Raw genomic sequence first — 22,300 nt, 5'->3', positions numbered from 1 at the left:
TTGTAGGGGAAAAATTAAATGGAAATAAGAATATTTTGAAGTACTCTGTATTCAAATAATGTTAAGATGTGTAAAATTAGAGCATGCCATATAGAGCATTTTTTAATTTCAAAGCATTAGCTAATTGATCTTCTTAAAGACTGTGAGCAGGTAGAAAGGCAGTGGTATGCAATACAGTGGTATGCAAATGTATGAGGAAACTGAGGCGTGAAGTTTTTAGAAAGTTGCCTGAAGTCATTCAGGCGCTGTAAGCCCTTTGACTGCTGGCCTCGCTCAAGTCACCAGCACAACTTTATCAGTGAAGCCAAGAATTTCCCCACTGATTTTAACAGGGATACATGTTATATAAATAATTAAAACTTTGCTTGACCTGGTTTGATACCACGTAGGGTTCTAGCTAAAGGGACTCTATGAATGAAACGATTATTGACGCCATCCACCCGGCGTAGCGACAGAACCACGCCACAACACGGCTTCTGTGTAACAACAGTGTGACAACAGTGCAATGAGGACATAACTCATTTATGTGTTGCTGGGACTGTTTAGTATGAGGAAGAGGAGGCTGAGGGGAGACCTCATCACTCTCTACAACTACTTGAAAGGACACTGTAGAGAGGTTGGTGCTGGTCTCTTCTCACAAGCAAATAGCGATAGAACAAGAGGGAATGGCTTCAAGCTCCAGCAGGGTAGGTTTAGACTGAACATTAGGAAAGAATTTTTCACAGTAAGAGTGGTCGGGCATTGGAATAGGCTGCCCAGGGAGGTGGTTGAGTCACCATCCCTGGATGTGTTTAAGAGTCGTTTAGATGTGGTGTTGGGGGATATGGTGTAGGGGAGAACTTTGTAGTGTAGGGTAGATGGTTGGACTCGATGATCCCAAGGGTCTCTTCCAACCTGGATGATTCTATGATTCTATGATTCTAACTACAACCCATACACCAGCTCAAACCTGAGTCATCTCCAAGCATTTCCTGCGATGTGTTTTTTCAGTGCCATTTTTAAGCTAGGGACATAACAGTTTCGATATAAAACTGATAAAGAGCCAAGAAAGAGGTTTTTTCAAACTGAATACCCTATTAACTAAGCTGTCCTCAGAAGAATTAAACTCCTACTAGCAATGATATTATTATAGCCAAAGAATAAATAAAGAATCAGCAGTCCATAAAATAAGTATCTTTTCTTGAGGGTTTTATTCCAGTATCCAGTCTTGAGAGTTCCATTCTCATTGTCAACTATTTTTCCTTCCCCACTCCCCGACTCCAGTTTTAACTTTGCTCTGCCACATTAGAAATCCAAACCCAGCGTTACTCCGCTCAGTAAGGAAATCTGGAAAGTAAAACAGAGAGGCCTCCTCAGCTTCTTCTACTTATAAGCAAACTAATCTTTGTCATGCTCACCCTAAAAAAAAAATCTATTTAAAACCTGATAATAATTGCAAAGAGGAGCATTCTCCCCTCGCTGCACAGACGGCTCCGCTGCCGACGTCACCCGGGGTTGTATATGTGAGGCAATGGGGAGCTGATGTTACGTGCCTTCAGGAAACGCAGTCTGATAAACAGATCTAACTGGCTGAGGTAAGTTCCGAATTTAAACTCTTCTCTCCTCTGTCTTTGAACAGAAATGTCAAGTGTTTATGCCCAAGCAATGAGTATATACTTTAAGTTATGTACTTGCTGGGATGTGTTTGTGGGTGGATGTGGGTATGTGCCTGTGCACGTGTGCAAGCTCCCGTGATGCTCCCCTAATCAATACTGCAGAGAGCGTTTTATTATGGACTTGCACAGAGCTTCTCAGGCCAGTAAATCTTGGAGCTGCCAGGACATAAACATCTAAAAACTGGCATTTTTCGTTAAGCATTTAAGCCAACTTTACTACACAATGACTGCTGTCACTTAAAACTACCTACCTTGCTAAATTAAATTACTTCATCTGGTTGATATGGGAAGTCAGCATAATAAAAGAAAACTTTCCGACTGCTTTTTACTCAGCAAGCCACAGCCACCAGAAAAAGAAACATGGAAAGAAAAAGCCCAGAATTCAAACTGATTTGTCTGTAGCTACAGATTTATGTAATGAATCTTCTCTGTTTGACAAATAAAAGTCCTTTTTAGAACAGCAGGCTAGAAGGAAGCGATTTATTTCTGCATACGGACAGTCTTAATCTTTTAGGTTTCAGTGGAAGACTTTGCAGAATGAATAAAAACAAATGATGAACAATTACCATCTTTTGCCATTACTACCCTGAAGAATTAATATTCTGCGGGGACAAAAACTTAGCCGTCTGCTCTATAACAGACCGACACATTTTGTATTTCGCAATGCTGGAAAGAAGTTGTCAGGGAGTATTCTTTATTTGCTGTCAGAAAAAAAGTTTTGGTACCGTACACTGCAAACAAAGCTTGGTATTCAACCAGGTTAGTAACTTATTGTCAAGGTTACAAAAGGAATAGACAACATTTGTATTGAGACTTATTTCTCGGAGGTTATTCATTGTTCTACTGTCTAGACAAGCTAGAACTAGGCTAGAGAAATAGCATTTGCTAGTGGAATTTTATGCAGCAGCAGGAAAACCAGTAAAAAGTATGTATGTGTATGTATATTTGCTTTGTTTTGACAAACTGGTAATTGTAGCTCAGCAACATTCATCTCTATCAGCACATCTTTCAGGTAATTGTAGTACAAAGAAGAACTGGTTTGGGTCCCTTTTGCCATCCAATCCTCCGGATGATTTTTTTAAATATAGTGGTTTGGCTTCCATATGTTCAAACAAAATAAAGCCATTGGCATTTGCTACTTTAATTAGTTCAATTTTACTCTCTCTATTAATAATCACTTCTTAAAAATAAAAGTTGTACATGATTTAAATAGAACCTGATTTTTCCTGATCAAATTAAGTACCTTTACATTAAAAAAAATATAAATCTGGAACAGCCCGAATTCACATTTTTTGCATTTTAGATGCTTCCAAAAAGATTCCTCCAACCCCCCCTCCACAGATACTACCCTCAACTAACCTCCCGCTCTAGGGTCAAATAGGAGCAGCTCCATCCAGTCACAATCTCCATTTCAGGCTTTTATTTGGCCTGAAAGAAAGTTCTGCGTTGGTGTGGCTCAACTGGCACTGTCTCGTCTTCGGCAGCCTGAGAGTATCATATTGCATTGTGATCAACCTCCACGATTTCGGCAGCTGCCAAATTTCCTCTCAAAACTTAGGTTCCCCTGTGTGCCACTGGGCAGGTCTCCCCTTCCCCCCTGCTTCCCAGCACTTTTGAAATATTAACAAAGGACTAAAGTTCACTCTCAGAAATCTGCTACTATTAAACACCCCCCCAAAAAAAATAAAAACAGCAAAGGTACTAAATAGGTTGCAATAATATTGAATTTATCACAGTTGAAAGCCGACAACCAGATGTATCTTACCTCCTTCACTTATGACTCTCTCACCCTCCTTCTCTCCCCACTCCAAATACCATACTATCCACAAAAAATAATGCCAAACGTCCACATGTGACACAAGTTTGCAAACATTTTTCAACCATTAATTTGCAAATGCAAAATTCACACTGCTCCTAAGAAAGTGTGCAGCTTGCACACATCTCCTGGGGATCTGTGCTTTATTAGTCAAAGGTTTAAACCCAGTGTATTCCCCATGAATAATCTCTCACCCCTTCCCCCTCCTTCCTCCTGTCCACATCTAAATGCAGAATCCCCGGCTTCCTTGTCTTCAGTTTACAGATTACGCGATCCAAAGTGTCGCTCACTGGATTACTGCACATAACCTGAGCACTACCCGAAGCTTACTTGTCTTCAACTTGTCCAGCATTACTTAAATGGAATTATCCGTCACAATCCATATACCGAATCTGCATAGCCCACTTATCTCAAGATTCTGTGTGTCACCTACCAGATTATCCGTTTTAATCCATACATTGAATCTACATAACATATGTCTTTAATTCATGGGCTCTGATGAGCTATAGTATCACTGAATGGATTATTTCTCTTTATCCATTATTGGCAGTCGTAAGACCATTCACTGCATACTCTGTCATGCCCCATCTTCTGAACGTAGAAGCAAGATTAGTCTTCAGCAAACACAGCTCTATCGCACATCAAACACGGCCTGATGGAATACCTGCACTCATACTTCACGTAACTTGGAATCCAGTTTCTCGTACAAAACAAGTGTCTGTGTTATGGTGCATTAAAGATTAGGATTGATAGGCTAATCTTGCTTTCAATTACACTCCTGAATCTGTGGTTACTCCCGTACAGTCTTTGGAGCCACCTAGATTTAAGTGGCTACAACAAAGAGCTGAATTTACCCTAATGATGATCCCTTTCTGAGTGAGAGCAGAAAACACTTCACCCGAGTTGTTTGGGAACTAACCTGAACAATAGAGAAGGATTTTCAAACAACAAAAAAAATATCAGGTTCAGGCTTGCCCCGTCTTTCTTGAGAGATTCAGCGCAATCACTGTTAACAATGCCTTCACTTCAACAGAAAGATTAGAAACAGAAGTCAGTTTAGCCTTTTGTTCCACACACCTATTCAAAACTACCTAAGTGAGGAACGTATAAAATATGTATTATTATTTCTTGACAACTCTTGATAAGTGAGAGATGGACAAGATTAGCAGAGAGGCTTTGTGTATGCCCAGGAAGTTTTTCGAAAAGAGTTCTCATCATGGTTAAAGCTGCCTCACTCACATCAGCAACAGCAAGACTGTGCACCTCATGCTGGGGTGCTGGGGGGCCAGCACCTGGGAGGCCAGCACCTTCCACAGATTCACAGAATCACATGGGGTTGGAAGGGACATCTGGAGATCATCTAGTCCAACCTCCTGCCACAGCAGGTCCACCCAGATCAGGTTGCACAGGAACGTGTCCAGGTGGGTTTTGAATGTCTCCAGAGAAGGAGACTCCACCACCTCCCTGGGCAGCCTCTTCCAGGGCTCTGCCACCCTCACAGGAAAGAAGTTCCTCCTCATGTTTAGGTGGAACTTCTTACATTCAAGTTTGTGCCCATTCCCTCTTGTCCTGTCACTGGGCACCACTGAAAAAAGACTGGCCCCATCCTCCTGATGCCCACCCTTTAAGTATTTATAAGCATTGATCAGATCCCCCCTCAGTTGTCTCTTCTCCAGACTAAAAAGACCGATGTCCTTGAGCCTTTCCTCGTAAGAGAGATGCTCCCTGAAGTCTGCTCAGAGGGGGCCCTACACCAATCAAACAGAAGTCTCGCATTTGTTTTCCAAGTATGGGGATGGCCACTGACACTGAAGAGCATGGAAATAGACTTCTTACACCTTTTCCTATCAACGGTTAACCCTACAAGTTGCCTCTGCTGCAGTTGGTAACGTTGCTTTGGAGGAAAGCAACCACTTTCACCCTGCCATGCAGAGTATCAGGTGGCTACGCTGGAAGCAGAAAGGGGGTATAATTTTTCCTTCCTGCAGATGATCGGTTTGAGACCTGAAGTTCTCTCTGCTCCACTGAATCCAATAAACTGCATTATCCATGAATAATCCAGAGGCCTTTTGAGCCCTGTTCCTGAATATGATGGATGTAACTAAGTTTGAACAGGCTTTAACCAATCCAATATACAGTTTTACAGCTTTATTTTAAAATATTTCAATTTAACGGCATGTTTTGCGGGTTTCACTATAGACTGACTTGTTTTGAACAGCCAGAGTAAAAATTCCAGGGATTTCAAAACAAAATTTCTTAAGAAATCTCCAGTGCCAAATTTGTCTTGTTTATTTAGCCCCAGACTACCTCTCTAAACAACCAGAGGCATTTGAGTTAAAATTTCTACAGGTAAGAACGGTTTTAGATTTTGCCCCATTTAAAGTGTAAGAGTATTCCCTTTCAGTCAAGCCCTGGAATGAAATATTACATTTCCTTTTCCATTAGTAACTGGACATATACAGATCCTTTTAACTGTCATCTTGAAGTTTGCAGCTAGACCTCTGCAGACACTGGGTGATGGTTCTCCCATTTTACAGGCAGGCAGATGAAGAAAGGGGCGGGGGGGGGGTGTTAAAGTAGCTGCCAAAAGCAACACAGCCAGGAAGAGGAACAACTGAACACAAAACGTGGGAGTCTGGTGACTTCCAGGCATCCACCAACTCCCCCCTATCTTTGATAAAATATTACTGCTCTCGAACTTAAAAGAAATAACAGTAATAGAAAATAAAGCCTTCTGCTTCATTTCTCTTTCTTTCAATCTCTCCCAGAGAATAAAACTCAATGGTAATAACACAGACCTGGGCATTAACAATATGTAGCCTAGTGCTGAGACTTGAGCACATGACGTACTAAAACTCCCCCAGATGTAATGAAAAACACAATGAAATTTTGAACAGTTAAGTGGAAAAAACTATTCAGTGCATAAGACAGTTGGGCAGTACAGCTTCTAGTGCTGTCCACATTCCAGGATGTATTAATAATAAGACACTACTTGTGCGGGGTTTCCAAATATCACTAATAGAGAAACGAGGGGGAAAAAAAAAAAGTGCAGCTGCCAAGCCAAATATAGAGCAAAGTTAATTAAAAAATCACAACTGGAAAACTTAATAACTCTACGTTCCTATAGAAGGACAAAAACGTTTCCTAGCATAATATATGTGTGTTTGTACACGCATACGTGAGTATAAAACAGCTCAACTTGCACACCTTTCATGTTGCCTCACTAAATACAGCTGCAATACAGCTGAGCCATTGTTTGTTGGCTGCTCATGGCTGGCGGTGCCATGAAAACCGCATTCCTGGGCACTAAATAATCAGCCTGCCTGACCCCCCAAGAACCTGTAAGTCAAATTCATTTACCCCCAGAGGGCAATGCTCTATTGTATCCTCCCTCCTTTCTAGCCACCTAGGAACAATGGACAATAATTGCAACTGTCACGGCAGTCAGAAGGAAAAATAAACCAGTGCCTGTTTTCACAGCTTACTGCCAAACCTGATCCAAACACCTAATAACCATGCCCCCAACCATAGAACCACAGTTGCACTAAAAAGCCTCAGATGTGAGGCTTTTGAACAGAGCTGCAGAACAATAACTCGACTTGTGTTCAAAATACGAAGCTAAAAAACAAAAATTAAAGCAAAGAAAACTCTTCTTTGAGGCTGTGCTGTTGCTCCCCATCCTCCCCCCGGGCAAGACTGAAAGGACTGTTGAGTTTCTTTCGTGCTAGCATATAGCTGCTGCTGCTGCTTTCAAGTTTAGCTTTGTGAAAGGGAAAGAGAGGAAGGGAGAAAAAAGATTGCCCTCCAACAGAACAAGATCATAAGGACTGGGAACAGACCCTCCTCTCAGTGCGCAGCACTTTTCACGGCAGCTTTACCGAGTCCAAAGGCCGAGGAGAATCGCTGGGAGTCCTTCTAAAGGCTCCAGCACATCAAGAGTTAAAGAGGCTCCAGACAACATGCAAGAACTGCTGAAATACACACCCAAAAGTGGATATGAAAGCCGCCTGTGTACTTTGGGCCTCAAACATCTTAAAGATTCATCAGTTCATGGCAGACGATGATGTTATTTTAAAACAATATCCTTTCAAAAACCAGAACTCTCAGATAAGCCCAGTGGCTCCCCTACCTCTTTACGACCTGTTGCTTTATGCACATGGAGAAAACGTGCTCAGTGGGAATAAAGAACCCAGGATTTGGCCCTCTGTTATAATAATAATAATAATAATGTCTCTGCCTATTTGGGGCCGAAGCACTATATTCTGTTTTAAAGTTATTCTACATATGTAATGAATACATGCTTTTGAATTACAGCCTCTTAGGGAGAAGCTAGGGGAAGCAAGTGGCATACTTTCCTACTTGTGTAAGCCTGTGGACTAGCGCGAGCTAATGCTGGTGGCTTATCGGTGACAAGCTGGAAGGCACGGATAATTAAAATAACACTATCTTTGCACGTGTACCAACACGCTAACCTCTCAGAGCACGTCATGTTGTATTCTTTACTGAACACTGCCCACCTCTTGCGCAAAAGGTCCTTAAACCTGTCAGGCGTGAGGTTTGCGAGCCTGCCGGAATGAGGATCTTGGTATCAGGGACAACACTGGTAAGCGAACAAACAAAAAATAATGGGGAGAAATAAAATCTAGTTTATAAACATAAAAGAAGGGTTTAATGTTAATCTCCCTTTACTTTCACATTTCCAAAACAACACTGGCTTTGATTTCACTGCTCCAGATGTACACTGATATAAATGGGAGAAGAATCAGAGTCCCTGTTTCTTTTCAGAGAGATAATGGCTGCTCTGGAAACTCAGATTTTTGACACACGTGCATATTGAGTCAGCTCCTCATCACAATCACTGAGGAAGAATTATAAAAATATTAAATTAGATGAAAACAAACAACTACAGGTTCCGTAAAATGACCTCACATATATAAAATGGGGAAATATCTTGGCAAAGCAGAAGCTACTGCTGCTGGAGAGTGGTCAAATTTTGTCATTTTCCTTCTGGAGTACAGCTTTAAAAGAACATGCTTTAGCGCACAGATGTTGTACGCTGTCTTTTAAAATCTGCACTGGCTAATTTCGGTACCTAGAGGTATCGTTATACAAACTTTGCTCTCTTTTTTTTTTTCCTACATGCAGAAAAGTCAAAAAAATCTACATCATCAAAATCTGTCCAAAAATTAACAAGGACTTCTGATCGCTCTCAGATTTCAGAAGCTGAGCTCTGCTATACTCTGATAATACATAAACCCGTGTTTGCTATGTGAATTGACTTTTTTTTGCCAATCCAGCAATAGGATGTGTCCTCTTACAACACAGAATGATATATGCAACAAAAGCTTAACGTAAGTTCATTCACTGAGGGCAATATACCGTTTCATTTGTTTCTGTCATCACAGATGGAGAGCACACATTTCATTCAAGCCCCAAATTACGATGTTTCAAGGGGAAGGGGAGAGGAGCAAACAAACAAAGTTCCATAAAGCCAGTGGTATCTCCATATTCATTCTCAATTTGCTTTAGCACAGAAACAGCATTACCTTTTATTTCTCCAAAGTTCCCTGATCCCATGGCAAGAAGCTTGTCTTTCCAGTCCTTTGATAGTAGCTTTTCAATACTGGGAGTTTCTGAGTGAAGGGGGGGAAAAAAAATGTAAGCAAATCAACATGACTGTCTCCACAATAGAACTCATTAAAAGTCTATCTGCTAAAAATAAGGCCAACCCTATTCTGGGCCCCAGCTCGTAATGACTTCATCAACAAACTGATAAGGGGGGAGGGGGGAAAAAAAAAAAAGTGTGCTTTGTCACCTGCTGTTTCAAAACCATTAGCTTTTTCCTCTTGTGGAACAAAGCCCCGGTAATTCTGTATGACAATGGGCACATATAAACCTGCAGTTCATTGTTTTTCAATTTGGTGAACAAGTTGCTGCCTATAATGGATGCCTGTCAATTTCTGGGTGTTAGTCTGCAGTCAAAAAATAATTATGTTGATAAAATGCAGAGTAAAGAGAGAGAGAGAGAGAGAGAAAGAGAGAGAGAGAGAAGCAAAGAATTAGCTCCTAAATCTGCTACATGTAATTATATCCCTCTGAGTGTTTACAATTACATCCACTTTATAATGTGTGTTTAAACATCGTGTGGTGGTAAGCATACTGTGGAAAGATTTTCCAGTAACACGCACATTATAAATAATAATAAAAAGTTGGGTATGAAAAAAGCTTTAAAAGATTGCAAAATCCAGAGGGAGAAAAGGCATTGCTTAGAATGGAAACCCATTATTTGCTCATTTCAGATTCTATCACTTCCTTTAAAATAAAATAAAATAAAATATATTTGTTGAGTATTTTCAGGAAGAATGCAGTGAGGGTGTGGATGGGTCTGATATTTATGTCTGTAACTCTTGTATTCTGACCTCTTTTTGTGTAGAATTTTAATGCATAAGTAAATATAAATGCTAATAAAATTCAGAGAACATTAAACTCAATTCCAAACAATGTAATTGTATATTCTTGTCAGCATTTAGATGGGTACACAATTACAATAGCTTTCAATCCCACGATTAGCACTGCATTCAGTTAGAAAATGGAGTGTACTAAAAGATAAGTGTCCCAGTATGCGCCATCTAAATAACAATACCCACACTTATTATCTGGATCTAAGACATATACTGCTATTCTCCACATTTGTGTTTATGTGTATTTGTATTTGTTCAGGCATTTGTTTACCCCCTACCAGGAGCATAAAGGGAGTACATGTTAACTTATCAAAGGGACCGTCTGGCCTAGAGACCATACAATTATTAGCAACTGGTTAATTTTCCCCACAGTAAAAACCATTACGAGCAACCTTCATTATCTCGTTTGGCTAATTCCGCCTCCTTTCTTGAAGCCCCAACTCAAAGCTGGGAGGACGCGGGGCTGCGCGCCCTCTCGGGGAGGGGGGGGGCCGGGCCGCCTTCCCCCCTCTCCGCAAGGCGGCTGTCACCCCCGAGGGACGCAGCGAGCCCACCCTCCCCTCAAACCAGCCACTCGCAGTACACCATTAACGCAGAAATAGCTACACTGACAAGGGCGCACGGCTGCACCCTTGCTTTACCCGACCCCCCCCCCGCGCAGGTGGGTAGGGGCGCACGGACAGCGGGGGCGCACCCGCAGCCCCGCGCAGCAGCTCGGTGGGCGCTGCCCGCGTAGCAACCAACCGGATTCCGCTTAGAGCAGAAGGGGTTGGATTCGGGTTGGGGTTTGGTTTGGGGGGTTTTTGGGGGAGATTTGTTTGCTTGTCGTTGTTTTTTTTTTAACATAACATTTTTATACACGCCGCACCACTCCAGCGTCCTCCCCTGTAACCCCCTGCTTCCGAGCGGTGGGCTGTCGCCTCCCTCCTCCCTTCGCTCCTCGCCTTCACCGCCGGCTCAGTCACCCAGGACCGCCCCGATGCAAGTTTTCTGTCAGAACCACCCCCCCAAAAAAACCTGCCATGAAATCCCCACGGGACAGACGGGGAGAAGCTGCGGCGCAGGGACCGTCTCCCAGGCGGAGATGCCGCCGGGCTCTTGGCACTTGCACAAGCCACTTCTGAAGTTCGCACGTCCCCCGTAAGCACCCACGAAGGAAACCGCTCTCTCAAACGTATCTGAATAGGTCAAAAAACGCCGCCGCTTGCTTTTTCTTTTTTTTTTTTTTTTTCTTTTTTTTTTTTCCCCCTCCTGAGCTTTTTAAAAAATTCTCGAGCAGCGTGTAAAGAGGCCAGAGCAAATGCGGTATTTGCAGGAGGGGGCTGTCAGTCATTAAAAGCTAACAAACCTTTGCAAAGCAAGGAATGCGGCAATAAGAAATCCATTGTAGAGCTTGACAATGGGCTCCGGAGCCTCCAGGCACCCAAAAGCAGCCCGTCTTACTTTTAAAGTCTATTGTCAGCAAAGTCGGCCACAAAGCTTTTTTTTTTTTTGGCCTTTTTTTTCCCCCCCCCTGCAAACTAGACAAAATACTCGCCGCGGTGCGCTCGTCAAGGAACACAGGTCTGCTTGCCGGCTAACTTGCCGCGTTAAAGCAACACTAGCCGCTCGCCGTGGCTAGCGGCAGGCAGGAGGGCAAACCCGCCCGCAACCCCCGCGGACGGGGCCACTGAGCGGCGGGGAGCGGCGCCGGGATCGGGCCCGGTTGTTCCCTTCCCGGGAGGGGTGGGGGTGGTGGAGAATCGGCTTTGTCAATAAAAATGGTACGCGCTTAGCGGCAAGAGTCCCCGAGCGTCGCGTCGTCGTGTCCCCCCCCCCGCCCCCAGCCCCCCGCAACACCCCGCATCCTGACTCCGCCGGTGATCCCGGCGGCCAAACGAGCGGGGAATAATGAAAGCGAAGGGATGGCCATGTATCAATGACTGAATTTCTGCGAGAACGGTAAAGGATCGCAGTAGGAAATCGTGATTAGAGATGTGAAAGGCCAAATGGCAAAATCCCAATAGTAACAATGCATCTGTTCATTAATGTGTGAATATGAGTAATATGAAAATTTAACACAATTATAAGCCCCTCAGCAATCCTGATGGCATAAAATAGATTGTGGTGATCTAATCAGCGTTTCCCCTGTTGAAATACTGTATGTTAACTATTTAAAATAATATTATATAGATTTTTTTTTTCCTTCAGAAAAACCCGTGTAATCATATTTAACTGATGCGCTAACTTAGTTTCAAGCCTCTCTTGACTTGAACTGCAATTTTTACATAAGGCACTTCAACAGAGTTTTGATATAGAATCAGCAAATAATTGTCCTTCTGCTAATACTTAAAAAGAACTTTAATTCTGAAAGACAATAGTTTCCCCGCCCCTATAGCTTTACAGAGCTAAAGAGCTATATTAAATTACAGCTAGTTTAATTCTATTATATACCGTGTTAACATATTGTACTTACATAAAATATGCTATTCATATACTCAACCTATCACATTTCAGTAACTGCTTGTGAAATGCATTATGCACCATATCTTGGAAACAAACATTTATTATGTCATTTATATACCCCATTAAAAAAAGATTTGAAATTTACACATCTTAAATAAAAATAACTGCTTAAAAGGTTACAACTGCAGAGCTTTCATGAATTATACAGAAACAAAGTCATCTTTTGTTCAGTTGTTTTTTAGACTTCATTGGGAAGATGATGCTCTCAAATTAAGAAAAGAAATAAACACTGTATCTTGTTTGCCAAGCACTCAATCTCAGGATTTATTAGAAAGTCAGTAGAACTTTTAATGCTTGCACATATAAGGCACAGCTTGAAATTGGTAAAGGTGGCCTGCACATAGGAACTGCTATTCCCAATCCCTACTCCAGGATTCAACACTCTTGGATTCCCCAGAACAGTGTTGCTACATCCAAAATCTGAACTACATTGTGACAGATTTTGGATCTTGCCCTGGAATACTATATATCACAATCATCTATACTAGTATTTCCAGAAAGCTTTTCACAGTGCGCTCCATTGTTTTGAGTATCACGACCCTTCAGAACGTCTCCTAATTCCATTTTTGAGTGGAAACTGGGATTAGCCCCACTTCTTCTGAGCCCCACTTGAGCTGAGAAGACCCCCCATTACCTATTTGCAGTTTAGGCCCTACCGTACACAGTAAAACAATTCCAAGTCTATCCACAACACAGTATAAATACACCTACAAAAAGAGTTGTTCACAGGTTGTTTGTAAACAGTAATTCATTAATGTTTGGGAAACAGTTTCCTTCCAGAAACACTGTGAGAAGTGTTAAGTGTTGTTACAGAAGAGGATTACCGGTGGGGCACCAAAGAGAAAGTCAGAGAGGGAAAAGAATAACAGGAATCATTAAGTAAATGTTGGCGAAGAGGAGACTGATGGAATTAATAGAGGTACAAATTAATCCACAAAAATGAGTTCTGCTGTCTCTATTCAGCACATTTACCAGTCATTAGCTCTTTCTAGAGATATTTGTGGCACATTTTGTTTTTCTTGTTTCACCCTTGCCTCTGTTGCTCGCATATGCTTCTTCGCATCACTGCCTATGGCAATACCCACTGGTGAACGGCCCTCCGACGGTGCCAGCCATTGTGGCAGCAGCACACTGCCTCCTCCGTGCCCCCCCCTGGCACCACCGCTCTCCCTCCCTTCCCTCCAGTGCCAAGCACCATGGAGGCTCACTCCCTCATCTGCAACAATGAGACCTGGAGAGCGATGCCAGCTGCCCGTGATTCTCACGCAGGCCCTCAGCACGTAGAATTAAAGCATTTTCTCGGGGGCACAACAGCCCCCCGTTCACCGCTCTGCTTTGCATGTAGGGACGCACGTGTGCATCCATGCGTGTTGGGCACACACGTACACATATGCTGAATCACGCTGACAGTCCTGGAAAGCAAAGCAGCACAGCAAATTAACATAAAATCCTTTTTTTAATCTGACTTCTTGTACGCTCACAAGCGTGCCACTGCCCCTCTACTTCTCTATTTGATGTTTAAATATAGCTTCATTGACTAATTCCCTTAAAAGACTTAGAAGTTTTCACCCTGAGAAAGGCACGGGTTGTTTCCAGGAAGTGGCCAAGGATGCAAAGCCATAGTAAGAGGCACCATTTTTAACAGTCTATTTAATATCGTCTACTTCCAGAAGTTACGTTATCTTTTTCCAGGCCCTGGAACTCCCCATCTGGAGCCATCTAACCCTACTCTCAGTTCAATGGCAGCGCAGATGCATGTGTACCTGAACCTGCCTCAGCAGCCTTCCGAAAACACAGTCCCACAGCGCAGCGTTCCCTTCAGGCCAAACCTCTCTGGTAGCTCTTTTCAATCCATGCTCCGGAGTCACAGTCCTGGAAATCCACTTATAAAAGCTCAGAAAGGTCTTCACTGCCAAATCTCTTCCTATTACCTCTTTCTGCTCCTGCTGATTATTTACTAAAAGCAAACTTCAGTCTCACGCAGCTGCCTGCTCCCGGAGAAAGGAATGTAATTCCATGATGCTGTAACAAGGTGCGGGACGGAGGCTCTCCACAGGAGGCACTTCCAGAAGAGCCGTATTTGAAGAGGAAAGGGGAGAGCAAAGCTCTGACATTATAAAGAAGAGATGACTACGACAAAGGGAAAGGAGGCTGACATAAGTTGACCCCAAGTTAGTGGAACAATATGAGTCCTGGGGCCTCCCACTTGCATGGTGTCTGGGTGTCTGAGCATGGGTGCTCTCCCGAGGAGATGCCCATAGTGCTCCCTCCTCTCTAACTACTGTGAGCAGCTCTTGTCCTGGGATGAAAGAGAAAGACTCCTTAGAACAAAGTAAAAGAAAGTTGTTTGGCCTCAGCCCGGATGATGACATGAAGTGTAGCAGAGCGGAGGGAAGCCAGGAGTTGCTCAATACCCAGCCAGACCACCAGACATTTCCTGCCAACACATGTCATTCCTCGAGGAAGGAGTATTTGGTCGGCACAAATGATCATGAATAAACTTTAGCATTGGCTGATATACCTTCCACTTCTGGCAAGCACCCTCCCTTATACTATGAAAGAGCTGGCAAATACTCTCCATCCATTATTCACCCTTTTCTTCTGCTACGGTCATAAATATGTTACACCTGCTGGCCACAGTTCCACTCACCGTTTCTACAAGCCTCACCTATCGACACGCCATCCCACTGGCACCACGACTAACCCTTTATGGTTTAAATCGGGAAACAAGACTAAGGGCAGATTTCCACTCTTCCTTTAAAAGAGCAGACATATACAGACACAAGAAATTTCTTTTTTTATGCACCCATTTTTATTATGAAGGTCTTACCTATACAAAATCAGAAAAAAATTTCATAGCAAAGAAAATAAAGCAACTATTATGAAGAAATGGTTGGTATCAGCAGGTTACATAGACATACAGCATCTGCATACACATATGGTTCTCCATCAACAGAATCATGCTTTTAGGGAACTGCTTGCAGCTAGGCAAGACACTATGAATCATGAGCAGGCACAACACAGAATGTATTTAAATTTGGAAATCAAAGACCACACAACATATATTTTTCTCTTGCCTTCCAGGAAGTACTACAATTTTTCACCAGTCTAGAAGCATTTTAAACTTTTGGAGAAGGCAGTAGGGAACACCTCTATAAATGGTGTTCAAATGTAGGACAATAGTTGCTCAGGTGTGATAAGCAAAAATATGGTGCTAAGTAAAATACTACCTGGGGTTTCTCTGACTGGGCAGAAAGTAGTGTGCTGTTGGGTTCTTTGTTGGCTTTTTTTTTTAATACACAAAATGTTTTTTGGTCTTTAGGCACAAACTCACAGAGCTGAACAAAGTATTCAAGTTTTGATGAGATACTAGGAAGCTATGGTGCTCTGGTGAGCACATCATAGTATAACTCTTACTATACCACTCCATCACAACCACTGTGCAGAAAACAGCTGGGCTACATATGTCCACGGGTGGCTTCCAAACCTACTAAAAAGATCCCTTCTCTGGCAGGGATAACCAGCCTTCCCACTCTTGGAATCTCCAGTCCCACCCCAACCACATGTTAGCTCCCATAGCATTTTAAATTCAGCTTCTGTGTCCACAGGTGACCGTAGTTACCTGTGGTGCACAATGACATCAGGTTACCATAGTATTCTTGCTGCACATACTTGCATAATTTTGTGTATACTTAATAATACATCAGTTGTTTTCAAGCTGCTGGCTTTCTTTGCAATACCCATCATGCTGCATTAATGAAGTATACACTATATGAATGATAAGACATTTTTACTGTGATTTCTGGCACGAGAGTACTGCTTCTTGTGCTAAAAAAAATAATTCACATAGCCAGAAAAGGTTCCATAGCACAGTAAGAACATTATTTCAGATCTTAAAATCAAAATCAGTAATCTATAAATGCCACTAAAAACATGATTCTAATCTATCTACAAATATACAAGCAGTTATTTTTACAACTGCTTACCAATGCATACTGCCAGTCGTAAGACAGTAAGAAAGTTACCTAAGAAGAAGTTACAAGGAAGTTACAAGGAAGAAAAGGTTTGAGTAGTCTTCAGATACACTACAGTACCAGTTGTTGAACTAATTATCCCTTAGGATGTAAGCGAGGAGCCAGCAAACCACACCACAAGGCAGGAACACATGGCTAAGCAGGACAGGGGGAGGGCATGGGGACTTCTTAAACTAGGTTTGCGGCCAAAACCAGCAACTCATTCAACTACACCCTCAGGAACAGTCAGGCTATTGTCTGAAATTTTAATAGTTTCCATCACCTGAATGCACTGGCAGTTGCACCGTTAGCTGTGTACTTTTCAGGCTATCTTGTTTCAACAAATGAGCACCTACTCCAGGAGCAGTGTCACACTCCAGATACGACACGTACAATGCAAAGAAATCAAGCCTGTCGTGTAATACCTTCTGCCAGTCCTTCAGTCTCCCAGCAGCACAGCCCACGTTCATTTGGGGATACGCAGGCAAGATGTTTTCAGCTTCCACTACCCTTTGATATACAGCTTCTAGACAGAGTCTGCTTTCAGAACGTGAAGGATTCAGGTATTTCTAAGTCTGTCCGTCATATACTCTTCTGGACTGGCAATGTCTACGTCAGTAAAATGTCCACGAAGCCTTTCTGCGACAAAACCACCTCTTTCACAAACACAGCGCTGAGTCAGGGAAGAAGCCTGCATCCCTGCTCTCACCTCATACCGCAGGGAATTCCAGCTCAATCTCGGTTATTTCCAGCATGCTAACTTGTAGAGTACATCCTTCGTTGCCTTACATACCTTAAGTGACAACAGACCCCATCCAGGCGACTAAGTGTATGTTGATTACCGTCTAAACAATAATAATCTAGGGGGGCTGCAAGCTGCTATATAATCGCCACCTGTTCCACTGTCGGGGGGGGATGGCATTCCTATTTGTGTGCCAGGGCAGCTGGACAGTGTCGTGCTCCACTCAACTCCATGAATCAGGCCTTCCACATCAAGCCTGGAGCTGCTGCTGGGTGCCTCAGATTTACACGGAGATGGGGCTGCGTTACTTGCAGGATATGCCCCAAACCATTACAGCTTAATGATTCGAAAGAAACGCTGGAACACTCCAGCTAAGTCCTTCTCCTTGCAAATACATAGTAGGATGTGGCTGGTCCCTACGGTGGAGAATTGATTCAATCTCTACCTTTCCCGTTCCGCAGCAGAGCAACTGTGTCCCCCAGAGAAGGGCACACAGAGCCACTGTGAATGGCACTGGATGCCATCCATAGGACAATGTATCTTTTGTCCCTGAAATTTGTTGGGACTCAGTGCTTTGGATTCCCAAAGGCATTCAGGAGCATAAATCTCATTCTAGAAAGGAATTAGGCTCCCGGCTGTCTTTGGAGATCCAGGCCAGTGAGCTGGCCGAAAGAGCCGACCGTGAAGGCGTTCTGCCAAACGTGGCACTGCACTGGCACAGCTGGTGCTGGAACATCTCTTTCAGTATATACTACATATATATATATATATATACAAAGAATGATCCCATCTCCCCGCTACCACCGTCTTCTTCAACCCCAATTAAACTAACAGACAAGAAAGAAGCAAGTTATTCAACCTTACCAAACTTAAAAAAATAAGCTAAATTTTAAAACATTCCCCGCACCTTCCTGACATACACAAATAATAAATGGAACAGAGTAACTCGCTTTCAAACACCTGAACAGCAACCTTTTCATTTGTCATCGATGTAACAATTACACCATAGCAATCCTTATGAAAAGAAGGGCAACAGTAAAATAAAAAAAAATTCTCCTACACATGAAAAAAGAGAATATTGTCTTAATCTATGTTCTTCAACCTTCTAATGCCTCTTTAATTCCAGGCATCTCTAAATGAAAGAAGGAATTGATTTTCTCAGGAGTGGTTCACCCAGCAAAAAAAACCTGTCAGTTGACAGAAGGAGGCACTATACCAAACCTGAGCTTCACTGAAATTCTGAAACCACAAAGATGTTTTAATATTTCCAGAGACTATTTCAAGAGTAACAACATAAAAACAGAGACATCTGGAATTAAATACCATCAAATTTCACTTCGGTTTTATTTTTCTGTCTCAGTTGGACAGAGATACTCCACTGAAATACATATTCCCCTGAAATACATTTTTGTGTTAGTGCTACTGAATGAGCCAGTTTCTAATTAAAGGACCACAATATCTTGTTAATATTAACAGAGGGCAGTGTTTTTGGTCTGCTAATTTTTTACATCTTCAGCACATCCTTAATAAGCAAGGGGGGCTTAAAAAAAAAGCATTCAACTAGATGACTATAAACTAACTTTTTATGGGTATTGACACATCATTAAAGATGTTCCAGGAAGATTCCACAGTTTATCCTTTGACAGAAAAGCTCTTTTGTGCCGATCTGTCTCTTTTTAAGTAATTAAATGCTTTCTTGAAAAAACCCTAAAACAAAACCCCAAGAGAGCCAAAAAAGTATATAGTCTAAATAATCGTAAAACATAAATTGAGAACTGCAGTGTTTGGCTAGAATTTCAAGGAAATCCTTCTGAGGCTCAACCTCTCCACTTCTCAAATCCTAAATTCAACAGCAACAATGTAACCCTTCACATACAGTTACTACAGCATTTTTACCTGAAAATCTCCAAGCCACTTTTATAAAAATGGAAAAAAAATGAGTCCTGAAGTGCTCATAATTTTCCTCAAAATGACAAAAGCAAGGACTATATGTGATGAAGCTGAGGAGACAATTTTCTAAATAGCCTAGCTTTCAGCCCTTGCCACAGCCATTTCTCCCCACCGCCAAAAGGTATGCAGTCCTGGCTTCCAGATGATCAGCTACAAGGGGAGCTGTTTGTACCTGGGGCGCCTTCCCTCTTGGCCTTCCTTACATGTCACCTTTACCTTGACAAAGAGCGAAGAGGAGCTTTATTTGCCCACACAAGAGAGCAATAAAAAAAAAAAAAAAGAAAAAAGGAAAAAGAAAGTGAAACAAGGACTCTTGTCACAAAGCCACAACTTCCGCGGTGGAGGCCTGGTTTGGGGGTTTTTTTGGTTAATTCTCACTGCTCTCGGAAACTGGCAGGCACGGCTCCGTTCCCTTCTCCCGGCACCCCTGGGTGCTCTGGGCTCTGCCAGCACTCATCCCGGTGAGTGCCAGGACGCCCGGCGGGCTGGGGCTGGGAGAGGAAGAGCCTCACTTCCCAATGGAAGTCACAAAATGTCCTGTTGCAGCTGCACCAAAGTGCATGTTACTGAACTAATCATCGGTTTCCCCCTTCCTCCCCCACCCTCTTTTTTTTCTTTTTTTTTTTCCTTTTTTTTGACAGCTGTCTTCCTATCTTCCCAACAGGTGCTATTAGGCCCTGAACAATGGCAAAGGCTTTTAAGCCACTGCTGTTGACAAGTGAAAGGGAACAACAAATGGCTCGGTAGTGCTCTTCTCCCCGGGTCACTCAACCAATGGTAATAGTTATTATTTTTATTTATTAGCTCTGCGGCACTGTCCTCCATTGTACCTCCTCCAACCTCCCCTTTCCGTGACAGCAAGGAGCTTTTTAACTTTTAATAAAAATGGGCGAGTGCTTAGCTCCTGAGCTGGCTCTTTCTGCAAAGTGCACAGCTAATGAATGTTGTCCATTTAGATCTGGATAATTTATGATGTCAGCCGAGCAGAGGTGGGGAGGGCTGGATCCAGATATGACCATTAGTTACACTGCCAGGAGTAACAGTGAGAGTAAAGGGAGGTGGAAGTTGGACAGAAAGAAGAGGTTCCCCCCTCCCAGTATCTGTTTTTGCAGGATAATTACAAGGTTAGGCAATAAATAAGACATTCCCTCTTTTGAGGTTAACATAATTTTTCTTTACCCTTCTTAGCGTTTCGCTGACTGTATTATAATCCTCTTCAGAGAACAATGGCAGGTGGAAGAAAATTTAATTTTCCTTTAAATGAAAGTGACTGCACCCATTTAAACAATGCACTCAGACCTGTTATCACTAGGAGAAAAAAAAAGTGCCAAAACGTTTTCTGATCCTAATAATGAACACACACATTCGTATACATTTATTTATTAGTTGAGGTTACTCAATTAATGAAGTGTATGTAACAGATAAGCTCCATCAAATGCAAGCCCTGTATTGCCCCTGTCTTGGCAAACCAGATAAATATGTAGGCAAATCAGGCAATTCCACATCCAAACAAAACCAGTACACCAGCAAGGCAGTCACCTGGAAGGGCAAATACACTTGAAAGTTGAAAATATAATGCTAAACCCCATCAAATTATTGACATATCATGGAACAGGTTGGTTTAGAGTCGGATGTTATCAAATTGAGGTAAGAGCATCTATATCTTTTTGATCATCTAGACTGATTTATTTAAATTATAAATTGACATAATTGTGTAGTGAAAGTGCTACAGTCATCAGATTGTCTGTGTACTTCCTAGAGCAAATGTGTACTATTATAATTTGAACCTAATGATAACATTGAAAGAACCATAAAATACTCATTTGGGATGTTAATAAAAGCATTAAAAGGATTTAAAAAATTGAAAAGAGAAAACTGTAAAGGATATCCCTCTGAAACAACCAAGAAAACACACAGCAGGCTGAGATTTCTATTCTCTTTAAAAATATGACAGACTGTTTTACCACTGGAAGTGAGAATTAAAGCACATACGCCTGATGCTAAACAACTACACATCCTGAACTCCTCTTGCACAACATATGTGAAAACAAAATCTCTATCATCGATTGCCAGATGCCAGAAAGATATGAACAATAATAATAATAGAAAAGACGTACTCTATAAATCAACGCTTCTGAAGAGCAGGTAGTTTCACAGTAAATCAGACCGCTAGTTGTGATGTAAATGATATTTGCATGGAATCATTATGTCAAATTAAGTAGAAATTATTAAAGCTAATGTTATCTTTGGACTTGCTTAAAATAATCTTCCAAGATTTGCACACAGGCTTCTCCACCAAAGTCAAGCATTCCATCTGCCCTGACAACTTGTTCTGTTTGTTCTCACTTGTCTCCATTCATGGATTTTTTGGACTCTGTTATTTTCGGCGTAAATAGGGAGGGGAAATACATTGGGTTTCCTTTTGATCGAGCATTTTTCTTCCCGAGTTAAGGGATAACATCGAGATACACGGGTGGTTCAGCCATGTAGCAGTTGTGACAGGTAATCCCCAAATAAGCAAAGAGGAATCAGAGAAAGTCTATTATGCATAGCTCTTTAACATAATAGTTCTAGACAAGGGGAAAGGAAAGTCAGAAAGTAAAAGCAGAAAAGTCAAAGAGGGGAAAAGAAAACAGAGACAAAGAAAACAATACTGAGAACAAGGAAAGAACAAGATTAAGAAAGGGGACTCATTTGTCAAAATCCAAAACGTACTTATATTACACAACGCACTGAGGGAGCAGGAGAGTCAGGGCAACTCTGCAGCCACTCCCTGACTATTGAAAATGGTCACAAAGCCCGAGCTCCCCCATTCCCCAGCCATCCAACAGATAACTGCAGCAGCCTGGGCAAACATGAAAGAGAGGAGCTATAACACGAAATTCTGCCATCAGAAAAGGATTTAGATTCAAAAAAAACCTACGCCTTCAAATAATTGTCAGCACTCTAAAGGGACAAAATCTTATTTATTTTTTATCAGAGAGGAATCTTACTCATACCCTGCAGCAGAACTTTTTCAGACTATTTTAGAAAACTTAAGACTTCCTCTGTTCACCTCAGGATGACACAACTTCCTCTGCAAATAGCTGTCCAGTTCCACAAGCAAGATCATCTGCATTCAGGATGGCTTCATGAATCACCAAGGACCAATAAGATGA

General features: G+C 42.2%; 1 protein-coding gene across 5 annotated transcripts in view; it reads right to left on the bottom strand.

Moving 5' to 3' along the window:
* The window catches only part of SOX5 (SRY-box transcription factor 5), a 493,077-nt gene that overhangs the window by 155,153 nt on the left and 315,624 nt on the right, over positions 1–22,300 (bottom strand). For all 5 annotated transcript variants that reach the window (XM_074144406.1, XM_074144405.1, XM_074144407.1 and 2 more), the window contains one exon: positions 9,018–9,104. In XM_074144406.1, the coding sequence (XP_074000507.1) occupies positions 9,018–9,104 (87 nt within the window). The remainder of the gene's footprint in view (positions 1–9,017; positions 9,105–22,300) is intronic.

Source organism: Numenius arquata, chromosome 2 (assembly GCF_964106895.1).
Source record: "Numenius arquata chromosome 2, bNumArq3.hap1.1, whole genome shotgun sequence".
NCBI lineage: Eukaryota > Metazoa > Chordata > Aves > Charadriiformes > Scolopacidae > Numenius > Numenius arquata.
Note: the sequence above shows the minus strand (reverse complement) of the source record. Positions and strands in the feature narration are given on the sequence as shown.